Raw genomic sequence first — 19,413 nt, 5'->3', positions numbered from 1 at the left:
GTAAGTTAACGGAGACTATTATTCGCGACAATGTGGTGAAATTCTTCGAATAAAATAATATAATAAATAATTCGCAACATGTTTCCGTAGTAAAGGTTCGTGTTTAACTAACTTACTTGTTTTTTTTTTTATTATATTTTTGAGGGGCTCGATGAAAGCGGATCAGTAGATATCATATATCTGGATTTTTAAAAGGCATTTGATAAGGTCCCCCACAAACGGTTGCTCAGTAAACTATTGCCGCACGGCATCTCGGGTAACATTCACAATTGGCTTGCGGACTGGCTCTCTGAGCGGAAACAGAAAGTAGTTATAAGCGGTGTTTCATCTAACTGGCTCGATGTCAGAAGCGGCGTACCTCAAGGATCAGTGCTTGGTCCCATGCTCTTCTTAATTTATGTTAATGATATCGATGATGGGCTCACTTGCAAAGTATCAAAATTTGCTGATGACACAAAAGTCGCTAGTAAGGTAACTACAACACTCGACGAAGAAGCATTGCAATCAGATTTAGATCGACTTGCACGTTGGGCCAATCAATGGCAAATGAAATTTAACGTTGACAAATGTAAAGTGTTACCCATCGGAAACAATAACAATCGCGTTCAGTACGTAATGAATGGCCAACAACTTTCTGCAGTAAGTAAATAAAAGGATCTTGAAATCACTATATCAAGCGATTTAAAGCCCAGTCAGCATTGTTCAAAGGTAGGTAAAACCGCAAACAAATTGGTTGGCTTCATCGGACGAGTCTTTAATAATAAATCGGAAAAAAAAGTAATATTAAAACTGTATAATTAGCTGGTTCGAACCCATCTAGAGTGCTGTGTACAGTTTTGGTCTCCCTATTACATAAAAGACGTAGAAAAGTTAGAACGGGATCAACGGAGTAACAAAAATGATTCCTAGCTTGAAAAATTTATCTCATGAAGAAAGGCTTAAAAAAGTAAATTTATTCAGCCTATCAAAACGAAGATTGCGAGGCGATCTAATATAAGTGTTTAAAATGTTTAAAGGATTCAGTGATAGTAATGCGGAACATTACTTTACCGTTGATCGATTAAATAAAACAAGAAGAAATGGCAAATTCAAGATAAGTGGTAAAAGATTATCGTCGCACGAAGCCAAACACTTCTTCAATCGAGTCGTTAATGTTTGGAATTATCTACCCTGTGATGTCGTCGATAGTACAACGGTTACGTTCTTTCAAAATAAATTATATAAGTATTTTGAATCCAATCAGCAACTAAGATATTACTCATTGTCGAAATAACGTTAAGTTCTTTTGAATACTGGTGTTCTTGTCCGTTTTGATCTCCCGGTTAGTGGTAGCAGTAATGGTAGTTCTTTCCTCTTTCCTACATAATTTCCATGCAGTTTTTCCATGCTGCATGGTTCTTTTTCCTTCCCTGTCAGCTTTGGCTGGAGGGGGGGGGGGGGGGCTTCGCTTTTGCTGTCCTTCATCTTCCACCTTTGATTAGATAGTTAGTGTAGCTTGTCATAAACAGCCTCGTAAGAACCATCAGGTCTGCTGTTGTTTATTCTTACTTTGTGTTCCTCCTTCTCCTCCTCCTCCTCTTTCTCCTCCAAATCCTACCCCTCCACTATCCTTCTCCTCCTCCTCTAATTCTTCCTTTTCTCTCTCTTTCGAACCTCAATTAGGAATTATGTTATATTTGTTTAACTCGTTTGTAAAACTATAAATGAAATAAGCAGTGTAATGTACAGCACAGTATAATTAAGAACGACTTCAAACAGGGTACTGGGTTTCACCCCGAGAAGCGCAAGCAATAGGAGCGCTAAAGTCATCCTGAAACTTTACTTAGCACTAGTTAGACCTCATCTTGATTATGTGGTTCAGTTCTTGTCACCCTACTATAGAATGGATATCAATATGTTAAATTATGTAAAGAGATGACAAATAAATTATTCATTGGGTGAGAAACTTGCCTTTTGAGGATTGGCTCTCTAGAAAGGGGAGGATAGACTCTCTAGAAATGGGGAAGGTTACGAGAAGACTTGATCAATACCATATTAATTATCTTCAAGAAGAGGTTGGATAAATTCATGGATGGTATGGTTAGATGGGGTTAGGCTTACATGAGCTGTCTTTTATAGGCCAACCGGCCTCTTGCAGACTCCTTACGTCATGTTCTTACTTCTTTATTTTGATAAAAATATGACTACAGGAGGCCAGTGGAACAACCTTTCTCCAAAAAAATTAATACAAAAGCGATACAATATTTATTTTTTAAATTGTATTGACCCTTACTTTCTTGCGTGAAGTGTGAACTGGAGGATATTCTACGTGCGTACATCAGGCAACGGAAGTGCCTACGAAATTATTTAATCACTAAAGCAAGCAGACTCGTGACAAGCTAACATGTTTTTCTTGACTGATTTTACATGTGTTAACGTTTCGATATGTCACCTCAGCCTCTTTTGTTTCCTTCTCATGCAACACACACCTTCCCCATTGCGCCCCAACATTATGTATTATGTGTGTTTCGGTGTTGCTTTTTAAGCTAACATTCTTCCTCACATTAACCCAACAAAATTTCCCTCCTCCTTTTCTCCTGGGTTTCTTCCTGCTCTGGCACCTCTCCCTTTTACGTTTCTCTTTCTTCCTTGTAAAAGGCAAAACACGCCTTCCTTCCTATCCCAAATTTCCCTCACATCCTCTTTGACATCCTCCCCTTACCTTTGGTTCTCCCTCTCTCCCACTCTGTCCTGCAGGTTAGTTGTAGTAGATCGGGTAAGCGAAGGGATGATTTAAACGAGATGAGATGTAACGAAGTAATTAATGGCCGTGTGTGTGTGTGTGTGTGTGTGTGTGTGTGTGTGTGTGTGAGAGAGAGAGAGAGAGAGAGAGAGAGAGAGAGAGAGAGAGAGAGAGAGAGAGAGAGAGAGAGAGAGAGAGAGAGAGAGAGAGAGAGATATTGGGTCTAGGGAGAGGAGTAATAGAAGGGAACGAAAGAAGGATCAGGGAAGGGAATTGAAGGGGGAGGAGGGGTGGGTGGGGAGGAATGGAAGGATTAGGAACACATCCCTTCACAGATACCTCATTCCACGGGAGAAGCTGTGGTCTGGGGTAGGGACAGAGGGGGAAGAGAAGGGAGGGAATGGAACAGAGGGTGGAGGATGGAAGAAAAAACACACACACACACACACACTCACACACTCACACACATACACACGGCTCTCCACCTTCCTCCTCCTCTCTCTCCTCTAACTCTTCATCTTTGCGTGACCGCATGAAGGATCAAAGCAGTGACTGATGGATCACAGTGTTTGTGTCACGACTGGGGATTTTCTCAGGGTTTACGGGTCTCCCTTCCTGTGTTGCCTAGTTTGTTTCTTCTGTTTTGCTGTGTTGTTTATGGGGACGTTGCACCTCCAATATATATAAAAAATAATAACTTTTTTTTAAATCACTGTAACTTTACACAAACATATAAGGACTTTGTCAACAAACTCCTGGATAGTTTTTTTGCCAAACACGCATTTATAAAAAGACAATTCAAAGTACCCGCGCCCACCCCTGACAGGTGATCGTCGCGCCTCTGATCTTTACATGCAAGGTATTTATTGATAGCTGGATAAAAAAGAGATACTTGCTTAAACATGCCTCATATTTAGAAATGAATATGGCTCGATTATAAAAGGCACTGACCAAATACCGATTTTTTTTACTCCAACACTATTCGCAGGATCTTACTAAAACGTTATGGCTTGGTCTCTTTATTTTCCATAATTAAATAATTAAGCTGATGAAGTTTGAAACATGTAGCTGTGGGTATATTAGGTGGGCGATCCCCACAACCCTTACACTCCGTTGTCTCATTATACACGAGGTTTCCTCGCACGAGAAATTTATTCAAGGAAATTGATAAAATATCGATATTTTCATATTGAAAATCATTCACGAATATTGAATTTTAATCATTTGAAAACATATAGATTTTTCTACATTTTTATCGGTGTATATATTAATGATTGATGTAGCAGTTAAGATAAAGTAATATAAATTAGATTTGGCATTTTTTTATTATATATTTATTATTTTGATATTATATATATATATATATATATATATATATATATATATATATATATATATATATATATATATATATATATATATATATATATATATATATATATATATATATATATTATTCTTATATGCATGAATTGCTTTGAAAACTGAATCATTTTCCTCACCTAAAAGTATAAATTATCAATAATAATGTACAACTATCCCTCCCCGCATGCCTCCGTTTCCCTTACCGTCTACAAATTCTCTCTCTCTCTCTCTCTCTCTCTCTCTCTCTCTCTCTCTCTCTCTCTCTCTCTCTCTCTCTCTCTGAATGATTATAAAAAAAATTCATTTTATGATATTTAAGATATGAATATTTTTGCTTACCGGCATTCACACACACACACACACACACACACACACACACACACACACCGCTCCGTATACGTAGTTCAGTTGATTAGAGCGCTGCGCTACCAGGCTTCACAGTCTGACAGGAGGCTGTTCGAGCCCCGCTCAGGCCGTAATCTTTCCGTTGACAAGGAATGGTTATGCTGGGATCACACATTTGCGATTTTGCCTCTGCGACTAACTGCGATACCGAAAATGTTGGAGTCTCAGTGTTATAGTATTTGCAATTATATCAGTGTATTATTATTATAATTATATATTACCATGGATTAGGAATGCATGTAACAGTAGAAAATACCCACGGCTGATAGATCACGCCACCATTGTAGGAATGTCACCTGTCAGTGTTTACCGGATTTTAACAAGTTTTGCAGCACGATCCGGAACTATTTGAGGTCCTTATACGACTGCCGTTACTGTCCGCCACAAGTCTGTAATTTCTCGTGTGGTTTGCCCGTAAGAGGTGACACTTGGGCGGTGGCAGACCCTGAGTCTGTGGTGGATTGGTCATTTTCCCCATCTGAGGGCGGGACTACTGGTGACATAGGCGATGGATTTACCATCCCCTGTATGCGTCGTCCTTGATACACGATCGGGTTGCTTTCAGGGTTTATGGTTATGTGCAGGTCTTTCATGGCGTTTATTCCTAAGATCCCATCTACAGGTAAGGCAAACCTGCTAGATACATAAAAGAAATCTCGATAGGGACATACCTCTTCATGTAAGCTGACTGTTAGTGGTACTCGCCCTAGGATTCCCAACGCCTGTCACGCCTACCACATTCAGGTCGTTCTCTTGTAGCGGCCAATTTCACCCTCTCGCCTGTCGTTTTAGTGACCTGTAAGCGGAGTCTGAGATTACATTGACTGTCGCACCTATGTCTACCGCTAAGGTGAGTGAAATTTTGCCCACCTTGCAAAGGAGGGCAATTATGCTTGTCCGTCCCAAGGCAACACATCGTGGGCACCTGCGACGTATGCACGATTATTGTAATGGATAAATAATCTGCTCGACTGATGCTTGGCTGGTTCTCGTTTCCAGTTCGACTTCGCAACGATGTACTACAATTAAGCGTGCTGGGTGTCCCCACAAGGATATGAATGAGAGGTGGGTCCACCTGCTTGTATACTAACCAATCTACCCCTGCAGTAGCATCGCCAACACCATGAGCCTCATTGACTTTATCGACAGCGCTGGGACTCGTGGGCGAAGATTATAAAAGAAAGACAGGAAAGCTGAACGAAACTCTGTGAGCAGCTGGCGTCGGCTCGCTAGATGGCATTGGTGTAATATCGACACCCAGCACCAAGACCAAGACCCCAAGTCTGTTTACCTTTGACACGTGGAGTACCTGACACGCCTCCGCCTGGGCAAGGCCATCTAGAGGCCACACACGACTCAGCGCTCACCTCCACCGCCTGCGCCTGGCCCCCGACCCTCACTGCCCAAGGAGTCACTGCCCCTGGTGCAGGACCGTCGAGGAGACCAATGAGCACCTCCTGCTGCACTGTGTACTTCAGATAATCTATAAGTTCTGCTTGTTATACATGTTTGCTTTACTCTTCTTCTTTATGTCCTTGTGTAAGAAAGGTATAAACCAATTTATATGGCCTAGTTTTATGTAACTCTTTGTAATTTTCTTTATTATTCTCATTCCTATATTGCGTGAGATTATTCCTTTGCATTACTGCCCTATTATCTTTCTTTACTTTGTGTATAATTATGAGACCAATATTTCTTTCTCATATTTTCTTTTGCTTGTGTGTCTGTGTTCATGCATTTTCTATAATGCACAAGGCGTGCCATATATCTACATGCCATATATCTACATGCACTGCACCTTTAAATCATTGCTTCTTTGTCAAAAATACACTAATTAGTGTGTGTAAGTGTGTGTGTGTGTGTGTGTGTGTGTGTGTGTGTGTGTGTGTGTGTGTGTGTGTGTAAAAAAATTACACTTCATGAACTATGGTCTTTGTGGTTATACCACCCACCACTGATGAAAGATAGCATATAATAATCATATAACACATAATGATTGATGAAAAAATAAATATTGTTCATACATAATGTCATAAATAAGATCTACGCATAATATGATACACACTACAAAGCGATAAAGTCACAAGAAGATGAAGAGGAGACCGTACACCTGCAGACGACGTACTTGAAATAGTTTGGCGTCGGCTCAACAGATGGCGCTGCTGGTCTATATCTGCCTCACATTTTCCTTATCGTTTTTAGATAGAAGCTTTCCTATCTTTCTTTTATAGTCTTTGCTCGTGGGTAGTACAATGATTGTGGTGCGATGTCGAACGATGGAAATCGTGATAATCGCCCTCCACCGAGCGACGCTGAGCGTCGTGCGCTTGGCAGCGATGCTGCCGGGACGGGCGAGGCGGCACCATAGCATACCACACGATGTCAATTTGAGCGCGGCAAGCGAACTCGGCATTGTTCCCTTGACTACCACGACATGTACTCCAGCTTACAGACGCCCATTGGATACCCTTCTTCACAGACGCCCATTGGACACCTCTCTGCTCCCTCTACAGCCCTCCGTGGTGCCTGTACTCATAACGGACAACACATGGAACCACAGCCTCTAAACTAAAGTATCAGCAGTGCAAGTTACTTGTGGCTGTTGGTGAGGTGATTATGTGCCTCCAGGGTTACGGCTGTGGGAGTAAGTCAGTTAGTGCTTAGGTCAGCTGTCACTGCCGTTCCAGGGCCAAATTCATCAGACCACTTACAATATTTATCACTGATAATTCTCTTGCTAAATCTGACCATTACGAATGCTCTTCGTGATTAGAGGGCTCCGATGGCAATTGTAGATGCCTAAAAACCAGGAGTATTTGTAGTGCATTATTAGGGGACTTAACAACAACATAACTCGTAAGTGCACTAACGGACTGGAGCCGTCTATAAGGCCCCTTAAAATAGCATACCGCTGCTACAGGCAGCACCTAAACACACACACACACACTGGTCTGGAGGCCTGTCTGTTGGCTGGGGATGAGAGTGGGCCAGGTTGTCTACCCCCGAGGACAGTCATGCCAGGAGTGTGTGCTTAAGAAGCACAGCATGTGGTGTGCGTTAAGAGGAGGGTAAATACTTTTCATAGTACTTTTTCCTTTTTTTCTCATTTCATAGTCTTTAAGTTTATTTGAGAGTTTGGGGGTATCATTTTTTGTGCAAATGAATGAAATATAGTCAAGACGGTCCCAACCCATGACAGCCCCACACTTACCGTGAAGGCCCTACACGTAAACTGTGACAGCCCTACCTAACAAGAGTGATATTATTTTCCCTGATTATTTTACATGTAAAAAACTAAGTCCTCAATCTAACCCAACTATATCAAACCTAACAACCCGTTCTGAACCATAAATTCAATATTTACTTAGTATATGTAACCTAATTGAGGGGGGGGGTAAGATTCACATGATTATATTATGGTTACTATTAATTCTGACAATAACGATGCCTCAAAACTCAAATGAACTAAAATAATACGAAATGGAAATAAATACTGAGAGGAATCTGAGGGCAGTGACGGAGTCTGTTATGAAAGACGGGCAAGTGTGTGGGGGTGTTGTGGCAGTATTGGAGCCTCCTTGATGGCAAAGTGCACTGCCTCCAGGATTGTGCTTTTAAGCTTGCTGTCAGTCTGGTGCCCCAGTGTTTGTCTTAGGTGTGTAAGTAAGTCATTTCTGTGTTTGTTGTTGTTGTTGTTATGAGTTGCGGCGAGCTAATCACTCACATGAGCCCTGGTGTCGTCCTGTGAGGGCCTCACAGGCGGGTCAGGTACCCCGTCTTCCTGAGGAAGGCGCAGGTGAGGCGGATGACTGCTTCTTGTCGTGAGGGGTGGACGCCTGCCGCCGCCAGCAGCGTGGGCAGGTCAAAGGTGACCACGTCCAGGGAGGTGAGTTGGCTTCGTAGAGGTGCAGTGTGACGGCACTCAATGAAGGTGGACCATTCTCCATCCGGAGGTCAGCTGTGCCGGGAGTGAGTGGATGTTGAAGCATATTGTGTGGTGTGTGCGAGGTCTGTGGGTTGAGATGAGGCAGGTTGCTTGCAGTCGCTGCCCGTCACGGAGGCTTTGTTTTGGTTGGTCTCGGTCAGGGTGAGTTCGGCCGCTCAGCGGCTCTTTTCACCAGCATGCGGGTTTCGGCCTTTTAAATATCTCTTTGTCACGAGTATTACTCACTAGATTATGTTCGGTACTTGCCAGATTGAACATTAATCCTCGTGGAATCTATTGGAAAAATGGTTCAAGCTATACATGCGGCAGGAGATTAGAAAAAAATGCGAGAATGGTTTTAGCTTAGCTGCGAGTATTTAGCTTATAATAAATAATTGGTTGAGTGTTTCTCACCACTTTACATGAAAAATGTTAGCATACACACTTGGGATCAATGTCTTGTAGAATATAGGCACATTGCATCATAATTTATCACGTGAGATAGTTTAAAGTGTGCGAGTCCTCATCGCTTCAACATGCCCTGACCGAGTTTTAGTTAAAGTAGCTAGCGGTATTTTTTAGAGACAGAGGAGGAGGGAATACTGACCAGTCGCTCGGGCTCATTTCCTCTCTTCCCCCTCACACGAGTGAGAGGCTGAGACTCTCAAAGCCTGAGTGGATACCTCGGTGATATGGATATTCTCTCTCTCTCTCTCTCTCTCTCTCTCTCTCTCTCTCTCTCTCTCTCTCTCTCTCTCTCTCTCTCCTGAATAATGTGACTGAATGATTGATGACTTACTGTTGCAAAAGTAGTGAAAAGTGAATATTTACTTTTTCGAAAAAAAACCGGCATTCGTAGTTATCATGGATGGACTCATACTCTAATATCAATTTATATATATATATATATATATATATATATATATATATATATATATATATATATATATATATATATATATATATATATATATATATATATATATATATATATAAGCAAACCTTAAAAAAAGAATAGGATGTGAAGTATTATCTAATAGATAAGTTAATGAAATAATTAAGGCGAGAGGGAGGCAGCAACAACACAAGGTAACATGGCAGATGGAGGCGGCGGGGAGGTGGGATAAAGGCGGCAACCACAGTGTAAGGGCACACAGTAGTCCAAGTTTCTTTCCAATTTTCAATCTCCTCCGCGCAATGACGTCACGTGGTCGGCAGGGCAGTGGTCTCATTGGTCCGCGCTGCGAGCTCCAGGCAGTAGGGATGGGCAGGTACCGTTAATTTGAGTACCGGTAGTACTCAAATAGTACGGTAGTAAAATCAGGTACCGTGTACCGGTACCGACGAGTAATTTTTTTTTATCTTCATAACGTCTGATGAAATTCCTAATTAAATTTTCTGTAAAAAATCTCTCTCTCTCTCTCTCTCTCTCTCTCTCTCTCTCTCTCTCTCTCTCTCTCTCTCTCTCTCTCTCTCTCTCTCTCTCTCTCTCCCACTGAATGAAGTATTTAATTTTCGAGAAAAAAATAGCATATATATAAAGTTACTATGGATGGACTCGTAGTCTAATAACGATAACAGTATATATATATTAGCAAAACTTTAAAAAAATAATAATCGGACATGAAGAATTACCTAATAGATAAGTTAATATAGTAATGGAGCCGAACGGAAGGATGGAAACATCAGGCAGGACAAAATGACGGGAAGACGGACATGCAGCGACTCGCACAGCCAGGCCCAACACTACACAGCCAAGCATGGCGGGCGAGCGTGTCCCTAAGCAAATTAAGCCATGGTGTACTTTAATGAAAATGGTCTAATGTTAAACACCCAGAAAACCAAATGTATATTTATAGGAAGCAGACTACTAATATCAAGAATACCTGATAACACAACCATCCTCTTCCATGACAGTGATATCGAACCCTCAAACAACGTAAATAATTTAGGATTGGATAATGATCAATATTTAGTGTGTGAACACCACATAAACGAAATCAGTAAGAAAATCTTAGGAACATTTATGTATGTAAATAGAGTAAAACAGTGTTTTGATAAACCCACAAACGCAGCTTATGATAGAGTCACTTGCATTAAGTATACTAAACAATTGTAATACTATATGGGGGACAACTAACAATACACTGCTAATTAAAGTACATAAACTAGAGAACTTCGCAGCTAAAGTCGAAGAAGGCAAGGCCCAGAAATATGCTCATGTAACTCCAATAATTAAGGAACTCAAATGGCTCAATGTTTCACAACAAATAACTTCTGACACAGCAGTGAAAATATATATACATCTACATGGTCAATACCCTGGATATCTAATGCCTCTCCCCTCCGTAAACAGCATCACCAACAGCACAACACGCCAGCAGGGTAATCTGTATGTACCAAAAACACACACAGACACATGCAGGAGCCAGACAACTTTCTATAAACGGGCCTAAACTTAACTAACCCTAACTAAACCTTACATAAATTCAAATATAGTCTGAAAGAGTTTTTATTTAATCGAAACTCAAACATAATTCATTAATCACTAATTATCTCACTGTAATAACCATACATATTTTGATATAAGAATAACCACTTCTGGTGGAAATAAAATTACTATTACTAATATTATTATTATTATTATTATTATTATTATTATTATTGTTATTATTATTATTATTATTATTATTATTATTATTATTATTATTACTCTCTCTCTCTCTCTCTCTCTCTCTCTCTCTCTCTCTCTCTCTCTCTCTCTCTCTCTCTCTCTCTTAATTAACCCTTATCTGCCTAGCGTTACATATATGTAACACAATTTTCTGCTAAAACTAATGCTCGCTACATTTTTCTTGTTTGAGACAGGTTTGAACAGGCTTTTTAGAATTTTACACAAGACTTGTAAAAACACATTCAAGCGAGAGAAGAAGACGAGATCCCTCATTCTGCCCACAGGCATCGTACTGGCAAGTAGCTCCCGCTGGAGAAATGACTTCTTCTAAAATGTGAGCATTTTTTACATATTACTTTGTTACCTCTTTTGTCTTGTTAGTTTTTATAGTAACTGTGGGTAAGTGTTATGTTTGTGATAAGGGCACGAACTGCTATCTCTCGTCAGGTCCGGTGTACCGTTGCCTGCTTTCTCCAGATGATAGAAGTGGTTGAGTTAACACAATTGCCCTTTAAGTTAAGTGATGTGGATTATGTTTTGCCGAGCGGAGCCGTTAAGTTTACTTTGAGTTCACTTAATTTACTCTTTCTCTGGTAGATTTAAACACGTTTAGCGTTTTAACTATATTATAAGTTTTACATAATAATTACAGTTTTTTTGAGCAGTCGTACGCACATCCCGAGCAGTGTCTTGCTCGGCCCGCCGCCCACTGTATTCTGCCGGCTTCAGTGGTGGCTGAAGGAACAATCTGGTGCCCAGGCTTGTCAGCTCAGCACCGTTCCCACGGCAAGGAGCACCTCTTAAGCACAACCTAGCACCTACGTGTTAGTAAATATCCTGTGGCGCGGCTGTACCATGGTGTTGCGACATACAGTCACACATTCACATGTACATTATAATATACACATTACATCGCTCAGTCACCTAAAAGTCGCGACCCCGCGACTTACCCGACCTTAAAAATTAGTGTATCTATCCATGTTACAGTCTCGAAATGTGTACGAACTCAGCGGGATGGTGCAACATTTGCCTGAAAAAGGTAGAAAATCAGTACCCGCTTAACAAGGCCGAACAGGGGAATGACAATGACGATAAAAATAACCACAGGAATAATAATAGAATATGGGGCAAGGTAAACCGGTAGAGAGTCATGGACAGCAGATTCCAATTCCGAGAAATTTGAAAAGGTTAGCTCGGAAAGGCTATTTGTTACATACTTCATCCTAGAAAAGGTGAGATTCACTAAACTGTCAATAGGATAGATTGGGATGGTATTTGTGGCTGCAAATCCATGATGGAGCTTCTCCGGAAAGGTAGTCAAATTGACAGAACGTAGGGAACAAGCCACCCGCAACGCCAGGTGACGTACAACCTCTCTATAAGTTGAGCCTTCAGGACAGACCACTGTCACAAACAATGGTAGTGTGAAAAAAGAAGTAGCGAAATCCGGAGAACCTCCTGTGGAAAAGTGATTTAGGGACGACGTGACGATAGGGGCAAGTCTCTAGAGCTTTAGAAGCATCTGACTGGGTCAGCACCACCTCGCAGATACCACCTGTCAACGGGAGGAATGCAAAGAGTGACGCTGAGCAAAAATAGAGATTGTGATACTCTGTTGCATAAACCGACAAATCATTACGAATTAAGACCACTGTGGCAGGTAAGTCAAGCACCATCACCGAGTTATTGACAGAGAAATGGAAAGGTTCCAGCTGATAAACCTCAAACACATCCTTTGACCTGAAGGGAACGTGAATCACTATAGCGTCCGACGTTAGGAATGACTCCAGCAAGGGATTGTAGTGGTGTATGGCATGCATATCAAACAAAGGTGTTAGTTGGTGTTCCTCTACTCCTATTTTTAAAGCACAGAGGAGGAGGAGGAGGACAGAGTTGAATGCACTCACCAAGGCAGGCAAGGCTTGTAGAACAAGTTCCATTTGGTACATATTAGCCATGCCGGTCCACAACTCATTAACGGAAGAGCCTAAGGTTCGAGAATAAGGAGCAATATCCTGTACCGTATGCTCAAGTATGGAAATGTGTAAAGAATTCATCCTAATGGTTTTGTGTTGAGTAGCAGCAAGTGCTTTTGAAGTATATTAGGTTTTTATTACTGATATAGTTCAACCTGGGATGAAAGAATGTAATTATGTTGTAAATGTAATTTCATTACTTTATTTTTTTCTCTATACCAAATTTAATGTGCCGTTACATATATGTAAAGCAAGGCAAATACAGGGACATTTTCCTGAAAATGTTGTATTTTTTCTGACTTATCTAACAATTATTATCGTATTCTTTCCAGACCCTTGACTTGTGATGACATTCTAAGCATCTTAGAAGAGGAGGATGTACCTGCTGCAGTGTATATAGAACCAAATAATGACATCTTTACTGACGAAGATTCTGCAGAAGATGAGGGTGGGCTCATATACAATATCTCAGGTAAACAACTGAATGCTTTAGCTGAGGCAGTATTTACGGATGGACGGCACACTACAGATGATGGTAAAGGCTATGAAGAAGATAAAGGTGATGACCGAGATAAAAGCAATGATGAGCATGGTACTGCTCCTCGTTGCATTTCAGGATACAAGAAGCCTAAATGGTCTCGGGGCACTATTCAGACAACATTAGATTGCATCTTTCCAGAGGCAAATTATGCAAGGTACTAAGATTTTTCCCCTGTTGAGCTTTTTGAACTTTTCTTCGATGAAGAAATATGGAGTCTGATAGTTAATCAGTCCATTGTCTATGCTAACTTCAAGGGAGAAGTTTCGTTTACAGTAACGAAAGAAGAGCTAAAAGTATTCCTAGGAATTCTTGTGGTATCTGGCATAGTTCCAGTTCCTTCACGAAGATCGTTTTGGAGAAATTCACCTTTAACTAGGAATGAAACTGTGTTTAATGCTATGAACAGGAACAGGTTTGAGAAAATTATGCAGTTTATCCATTTTGCTAACAACTCCTCACTTGATAAAGCTGATAAGTACGCTAAGCTTCGCCCACTAATAAATCTGATCTCACGTAGGTTCTTAGCCCATTTCCAGCCTGAGAAATCTTTGTCACATGATGAAGCAATGATCGAATACTTCGGTAAACATGGCTGTCAGCAATGCATCAGAAGAAAACCCATAATATTTTAATATAAAGCCTGGTGTCTGAATACTGACAGTGGATATTTACTTACCTTTGACCTTTATCAGGGATGCACATACAAAGGAAATCCTGAAAACGAGAAGACGTTCGGTAAATGTACCGCAACACTATTGAAAAACATAGATTCATTGCCAGAAGGTAAGATAAACCTTCCTTATAATTTTTACTTTGATAATCTTTTCACAACCTTCCAACTTCTTAAAGAACTACAAGACAGAAATGTTGGTGGTACAGGCACTATAAGAGAAAAAAGGTGTAAGACATGCCCCATGACACCAGTCCCCAAAATGAAGAAGCAAAAGAGAGGAAGCAGTGAGTATTTTGTGGACACAGAAAACAAGATTACTGTATGCAGATAGATGGATAATTCAGTCGTGACAATTGGCTCAACAGTTCACACAAGTGACTCTTCAGGTAAAGTGAAACGATATTGCCAAAAAGAAAAGAAGAAGATAGAACTTGACTGTCCAAAGATGATTCAACATTATAATCAGCACATGGGAGGAACTGATAGATAAGATCAAAATATAAGTAAACATCGTATTGCGATTCGAGGGAAAAAGTGATGGTGGTGCATTTTTACATGGCTTATTGATGTGGCACTACAAAATGCATGGCTTTTACATAAAAAGTCTGGCGGCAATTTACAGCAATGTGATTTCAAGGAATATGTTGCTGATGTATATCTAACTAGGTATGGTAACCCTCCACAAGATCAAAGACAGCCTAGGTCTAACGAGGCGCAGAGAGATAAACGTGTATTGGATGATATTCGTTATGATGACATGAATCATTATCTCACAGAAACACCAGGAAGGAAAATAAGGTGTACAGGTGATGGTTGCCAAAAACATCCCACCAGCCAGTGTAGTAAGTGTAATGTGGGACTCTGCTTATCTTATAACATTTCATATCATTCTAAGTGAGAAACAATATATTTTGTTCGGGGTTATGTTTTGTTTTTGTAATTGTTTTTTTCATTATTGCTAAAATGAGAGCATAAATACAAGGAATGCCTATCTATTACGCTTTTGAATGCTCAGTAATGAAAGTTTGTACAAGTGATACTCTGCAAAATTGGGGGTAAAACATTAATACACATTGTTGCTAAGTGATTTTACTTTATTGAAAGTTTGCAAGTATGTACTGATAAAAGAGGTCTTTCTGAAGATTTACTGCCAGTTATCTGAAAAAAAAAAATTAAAACCTATAAAATAAATGGTCTTACCAATCGCAACATAACTCATTAACAATTCAACTTAGAAAACTTTTCTTTAGTTTTCTATGTAAAAGAAGAGTTGTTCCAACTCTGTGACAGTTTACTTTTGAAGGAATCTTCTTTAAACAGGATAGTAGTATGCTAATAAAAACACTAACTTTTTTTTGCAACAAAACATTTTTTTATTAATTTGTCTTGTTATTTTTTCAAAAAAGTGCTCACTCACAGTTGTAGACAATTTATCTAGGGAGAGAATGCAAAAAAGAATCTGAAAATCCATCAATAAATAAGAAAGATATGTTAGCTAGAGCGTACATACCTATGTTTTGAGAAAACGGCGTCTGAAGTTTGACGACGTTCAGCGGCGCGCGCTCAGTGACTCCCTGCGGCGTAGGCGAGGTCCCTCGCTAGACGTTTGTTGCGAATCTTCCTTTTAATTGGTTTCTTCATTTGGTTGTCAGCTCTTTGCAGGTACTTCATAGTCCTTTATGTTAGAGGTATCCCAAGGTCTCTGTATACATTGCTTTCCACATACCGGGCCAGCAGCTGAGGTGGACGCTTCTTTCTCTGTTTGATGGGATGCCATGCTTCTCTTTTCCTGTAAGACTTTTCTTGCCTTTTCAAGGTATATCTTCTTCATCGAATCCTTCTTCTTTACTCCACCCATCTTGTAAATGTAAAAGTTGTGGAGGAAATGATGGCAACACTGGTAACTTGAGATGTCAAAGTCAGCTGACCGTGCGCCGCCACCTCCCCTCGTGACAGAAGGCGGGACGCCACTGACTAGGGATGGGCAGGTACTGGTACCAGTACCGGTACTAACGGTACCAGATTGCTCGGTACCGGTTCCAGATTGCTCGGATTTATTTATTGGATTTATTGATAATTCTTCATGTCCAATTTTTTTTTTAGGTTGCTAATAAATATTGTTATTGTTATTAGACTATGATCGAGTACATCCATAATAACTATACATGCTATTTTTTTATCGAAAAAATAAATATTCACTTCATTCAGAGAGAGAGAGAGAGAGAGAGAGAGAGAGAGATCACCACTCAGTGAGTGGTTATCTCGGTGATATGGGTACTCGATCATAGTCTAATAACAATAACAATATTTATTAGTAACCTAAAAAGGAAAAAGAATGGGACATCAAGAATTATCCAGTAACTCCAATAAATAAATAAAATAATAAAATAATGGAAACGGGAGCTGTGATGGAAACGGAAAGCAGGACAAAATGGTGGGAACTTGGGGAGACGGTCAGGTATCTAAGGTACTTACCTTCTTCTCTACCTCACCTATTCTATCTTCCAACCTCTCTACCTTTTCACGTACCTTGAACTCACTCTCCCCGACACTAGCTACATCCAGAGGGGGAGATGAGTAGGAGGAATATGCCCAGAATCGTCCAGGGTGGAGTTCTTACAGAAAGTTTGAGCGAAGAGTTCAGCCTTAGAGACAGATGAGACGGCAGTGCTGCCGTCAGGGTTAAGGAGAAAAGGGAAAGAGGAAGAAGTGAAGAGATATTCTTGGCTAGATGCCAGAAGTCACGGGAAGAATTAGAAGAAGCAAGGTGTTGACATTTTTTATTGATAAAAGAAGTTTTGGTAAGTTGGAGAATAGATTTGGCACGATTCCGGGCTGAAATGTAAAGGTCATAGTTAGCGGGAGTTCGACGGCTCTGGAACCTTTTGTGAGCTGCCTCTCTATCTTTAATAGCACGAGAACAAGCATGATTAAACCAAGGCTTTTTAGCATGAGGAGTAGAGAAAGAACGTGGAATGTATGCCTCCATTCCAGAGACAATCACCTCTGAGATGCGCTGGGCACACACAAAGGGGTCTCTCTCCTGGAAGCAGTAATCATTCCACGAGAAATCGGAAAAGTACATCCTCAGGTCGTCCCACCGAGCTGAAGCAAAATGCCTGAAGCATCGCCTCTTCGGTGGGTCCAGAGGATGTACAGGAGCGATAGGACAGGAAACAGAAATAAGGTTATGATCGGAGGAGCCCAACGGAGAGAACAGTTTGACAGAGTAAGCAGAAGGGTTAGAGGTAAGGAAGAGATCTAGTATGTTGGGCCGGTCTCCAAGACGGTCGGGAATACGTGTAGGGTGCTGAACCAACTGCTCTAAGTCATTGAGGAGAGCAAAGTTGTAGGCTTGTTCACCAGGCTGGTCAGTGAAAGAGGATGAAAGCCGAAGCTGGTGGTGAACATTGAAATATCCCAAGATGGAGATTTCAGCGAAGGGAGAGTGAGTCAAGATGTGCTCCACTTTAGAATTCAATTAGTCAAAGAATTTTACATAGTTAGTAGAGTTAGGTAAGAGATAAACAGCACATATGTATTTAGTAATAGAATGACAATGAAGTCTTAGCCAGATGGTGAAAAATGGTCGTCGGCACGAGAGCAAGTGATGTCGTTGCGCACGTAGGCGCAACATCCAGCTTTGGATTGAAATTTAGGATAGAGATAGTAGGAGGGAACAGAGTAGAGGTTGCTGTCAGTAGCCTCAGAAACCTGTGTTTCGGTGAGGAAGAGAAGATGAGGTTTAGAGGAGGAGAGATGGTGTTCCACAGAACGAAAATTAGAACGAAGACCACGAATGTTGCATAAATTGATAAGGAGAAGGTTCGAGGAGTTATCAGGACACCTCTCAAGTCGGCAGCCAGAAGGGGAGCCCTCCCTGGGGGAATTTATGCCCCCCCCCCCCATGGCGGGGGGGATGGCCGACTAAAAATGGCGACTAAAAATGTAGAGTGAGGGTACTGGGAATTCCCTCCTTTGCAATTTTGTGTCCTATAATAAAACAGGCATACACAAACAATACCGTAACAGATTCTGTCAACACAATTTTATACTTCGCCCATATTATTCGTGAACCTTTCCAACTATACCCATTTACACTCTTCTAAAACTCATTTTAACATGAATACTGCACACCCAGCCTTACCTCTTACACTATATCGTTCATCTAAACATGGCCAAATCACTCCACTTTTCATACCTACCTACATCTCAAAATTACTGCTAAATTCATTCTGAACTAATCAATGCCCAAGACAGACCTAATACATATAGTACTCTACTTCTCATGCTGCTATAAACAACAATGTTTCTCTTATATTCATCTGTTAACCCATTACAGTTTAACAATTGGCACAGAACGTCTCATTCTTTAGTCATCAAACTCTCATGCCGCTGATAGCGTCTTATTTTAAAATATTCGTTCATGAGAATGAACACTTATGTACTACTACTGTGGCCACACCCTTGAGAGGGTTCCAAGGAATAGGTGGCAACGTAGACTTGACTAGAATTACTAAGTAAGAACACTATGTGATGCCACTGACAATTTCCTTAATCTTTTTCTTCTCGGTGCCCAGTCACCAGCTACTGTGGAGGACCGACCGCGTTCCGTGCCATCGTCCCGCCCGCCAAGCCGGGGTGGTAGCAGGTCAAGAACTCCCACATATATCAAATATGTATAATATCAAGTTCAAAGTCAAAGAAGAATTTTTTTTTAGCCCCTTCCCTGCAGATAGAAGTAGCACTCCACAGAGAGCATGAACACACTCACAGGTACACTATTTTTGCCAAAAATCCTCTTCTTTCACTCTACCATTCCAAGATACACATCACAACAAAATTTATGAAATTTGTGGGCTTGCTTTAATTTCTGCATTTTTCTTATTCTAGGTCTCATGGAGGAGATTAAGGTGGCACCTCAGCTTCATGTAAATGAAGAAGTACGGGACTTTATTCCCGACCTTGTGGGGACTCAAAGAGAGGCTGTGGCTTTACAACGAGAGAATGTGGCACTGCAGCGGGAGGCTGTGGCTGTCTTGCAAAAAATTAGCTGAAACACCAGCAGCCATCCTAAAACTTGTTCAGGCTATGGGAGGCCGAAGTAAATAGGAAGCCATAGGTGTTCCCCC

General features: G+C 40.8%; 1 protein-coding gene across 1 annotated transcript in view; it reads left to right on the top strand.

The window, feature by feature from the left end:
• Positions 1-14,569, top strand: part of LOC126991325 (uncharacterized) — a 30,060-nt gene extending 15,491 nt beyond the window's left edge. Inside the window, 2 exon segments of the mRNA XM_050850103.1 lie at positions 13,400-14,020; positions 14,533-14,569. Of these exon segments, the coding sequence (XP_050706060.1) occupies positions 13,400-14,020; positions 14,533-14,569 (658 nt within the window).
• The last annotated feature ends 4,844 nt before the right edge of the window (positions 14,570-19,413 follow it).

This window comes from Eriocheir sinensis, unplaced genomic scaffold (genome assembly GCF_024679095.1).
Source record: "Eriocheir sinensis breed Jianghai 21 unplaced genomic scaffold, ASM2467909v1 Scaffold26, whole genome shotgun sequence".
Lineage (NCBI taxonomy): Eukaryota > Metazoa > Arthropoda > Malacostraca > Decapoda > Varunidae > Eriocheir > Eriocheir sinensis.
The sequence above is the reverse complement of the archived record's forward strand: the minus strand, read 5'-3'. Positions and strand labels throughout refer to the sequence as shown.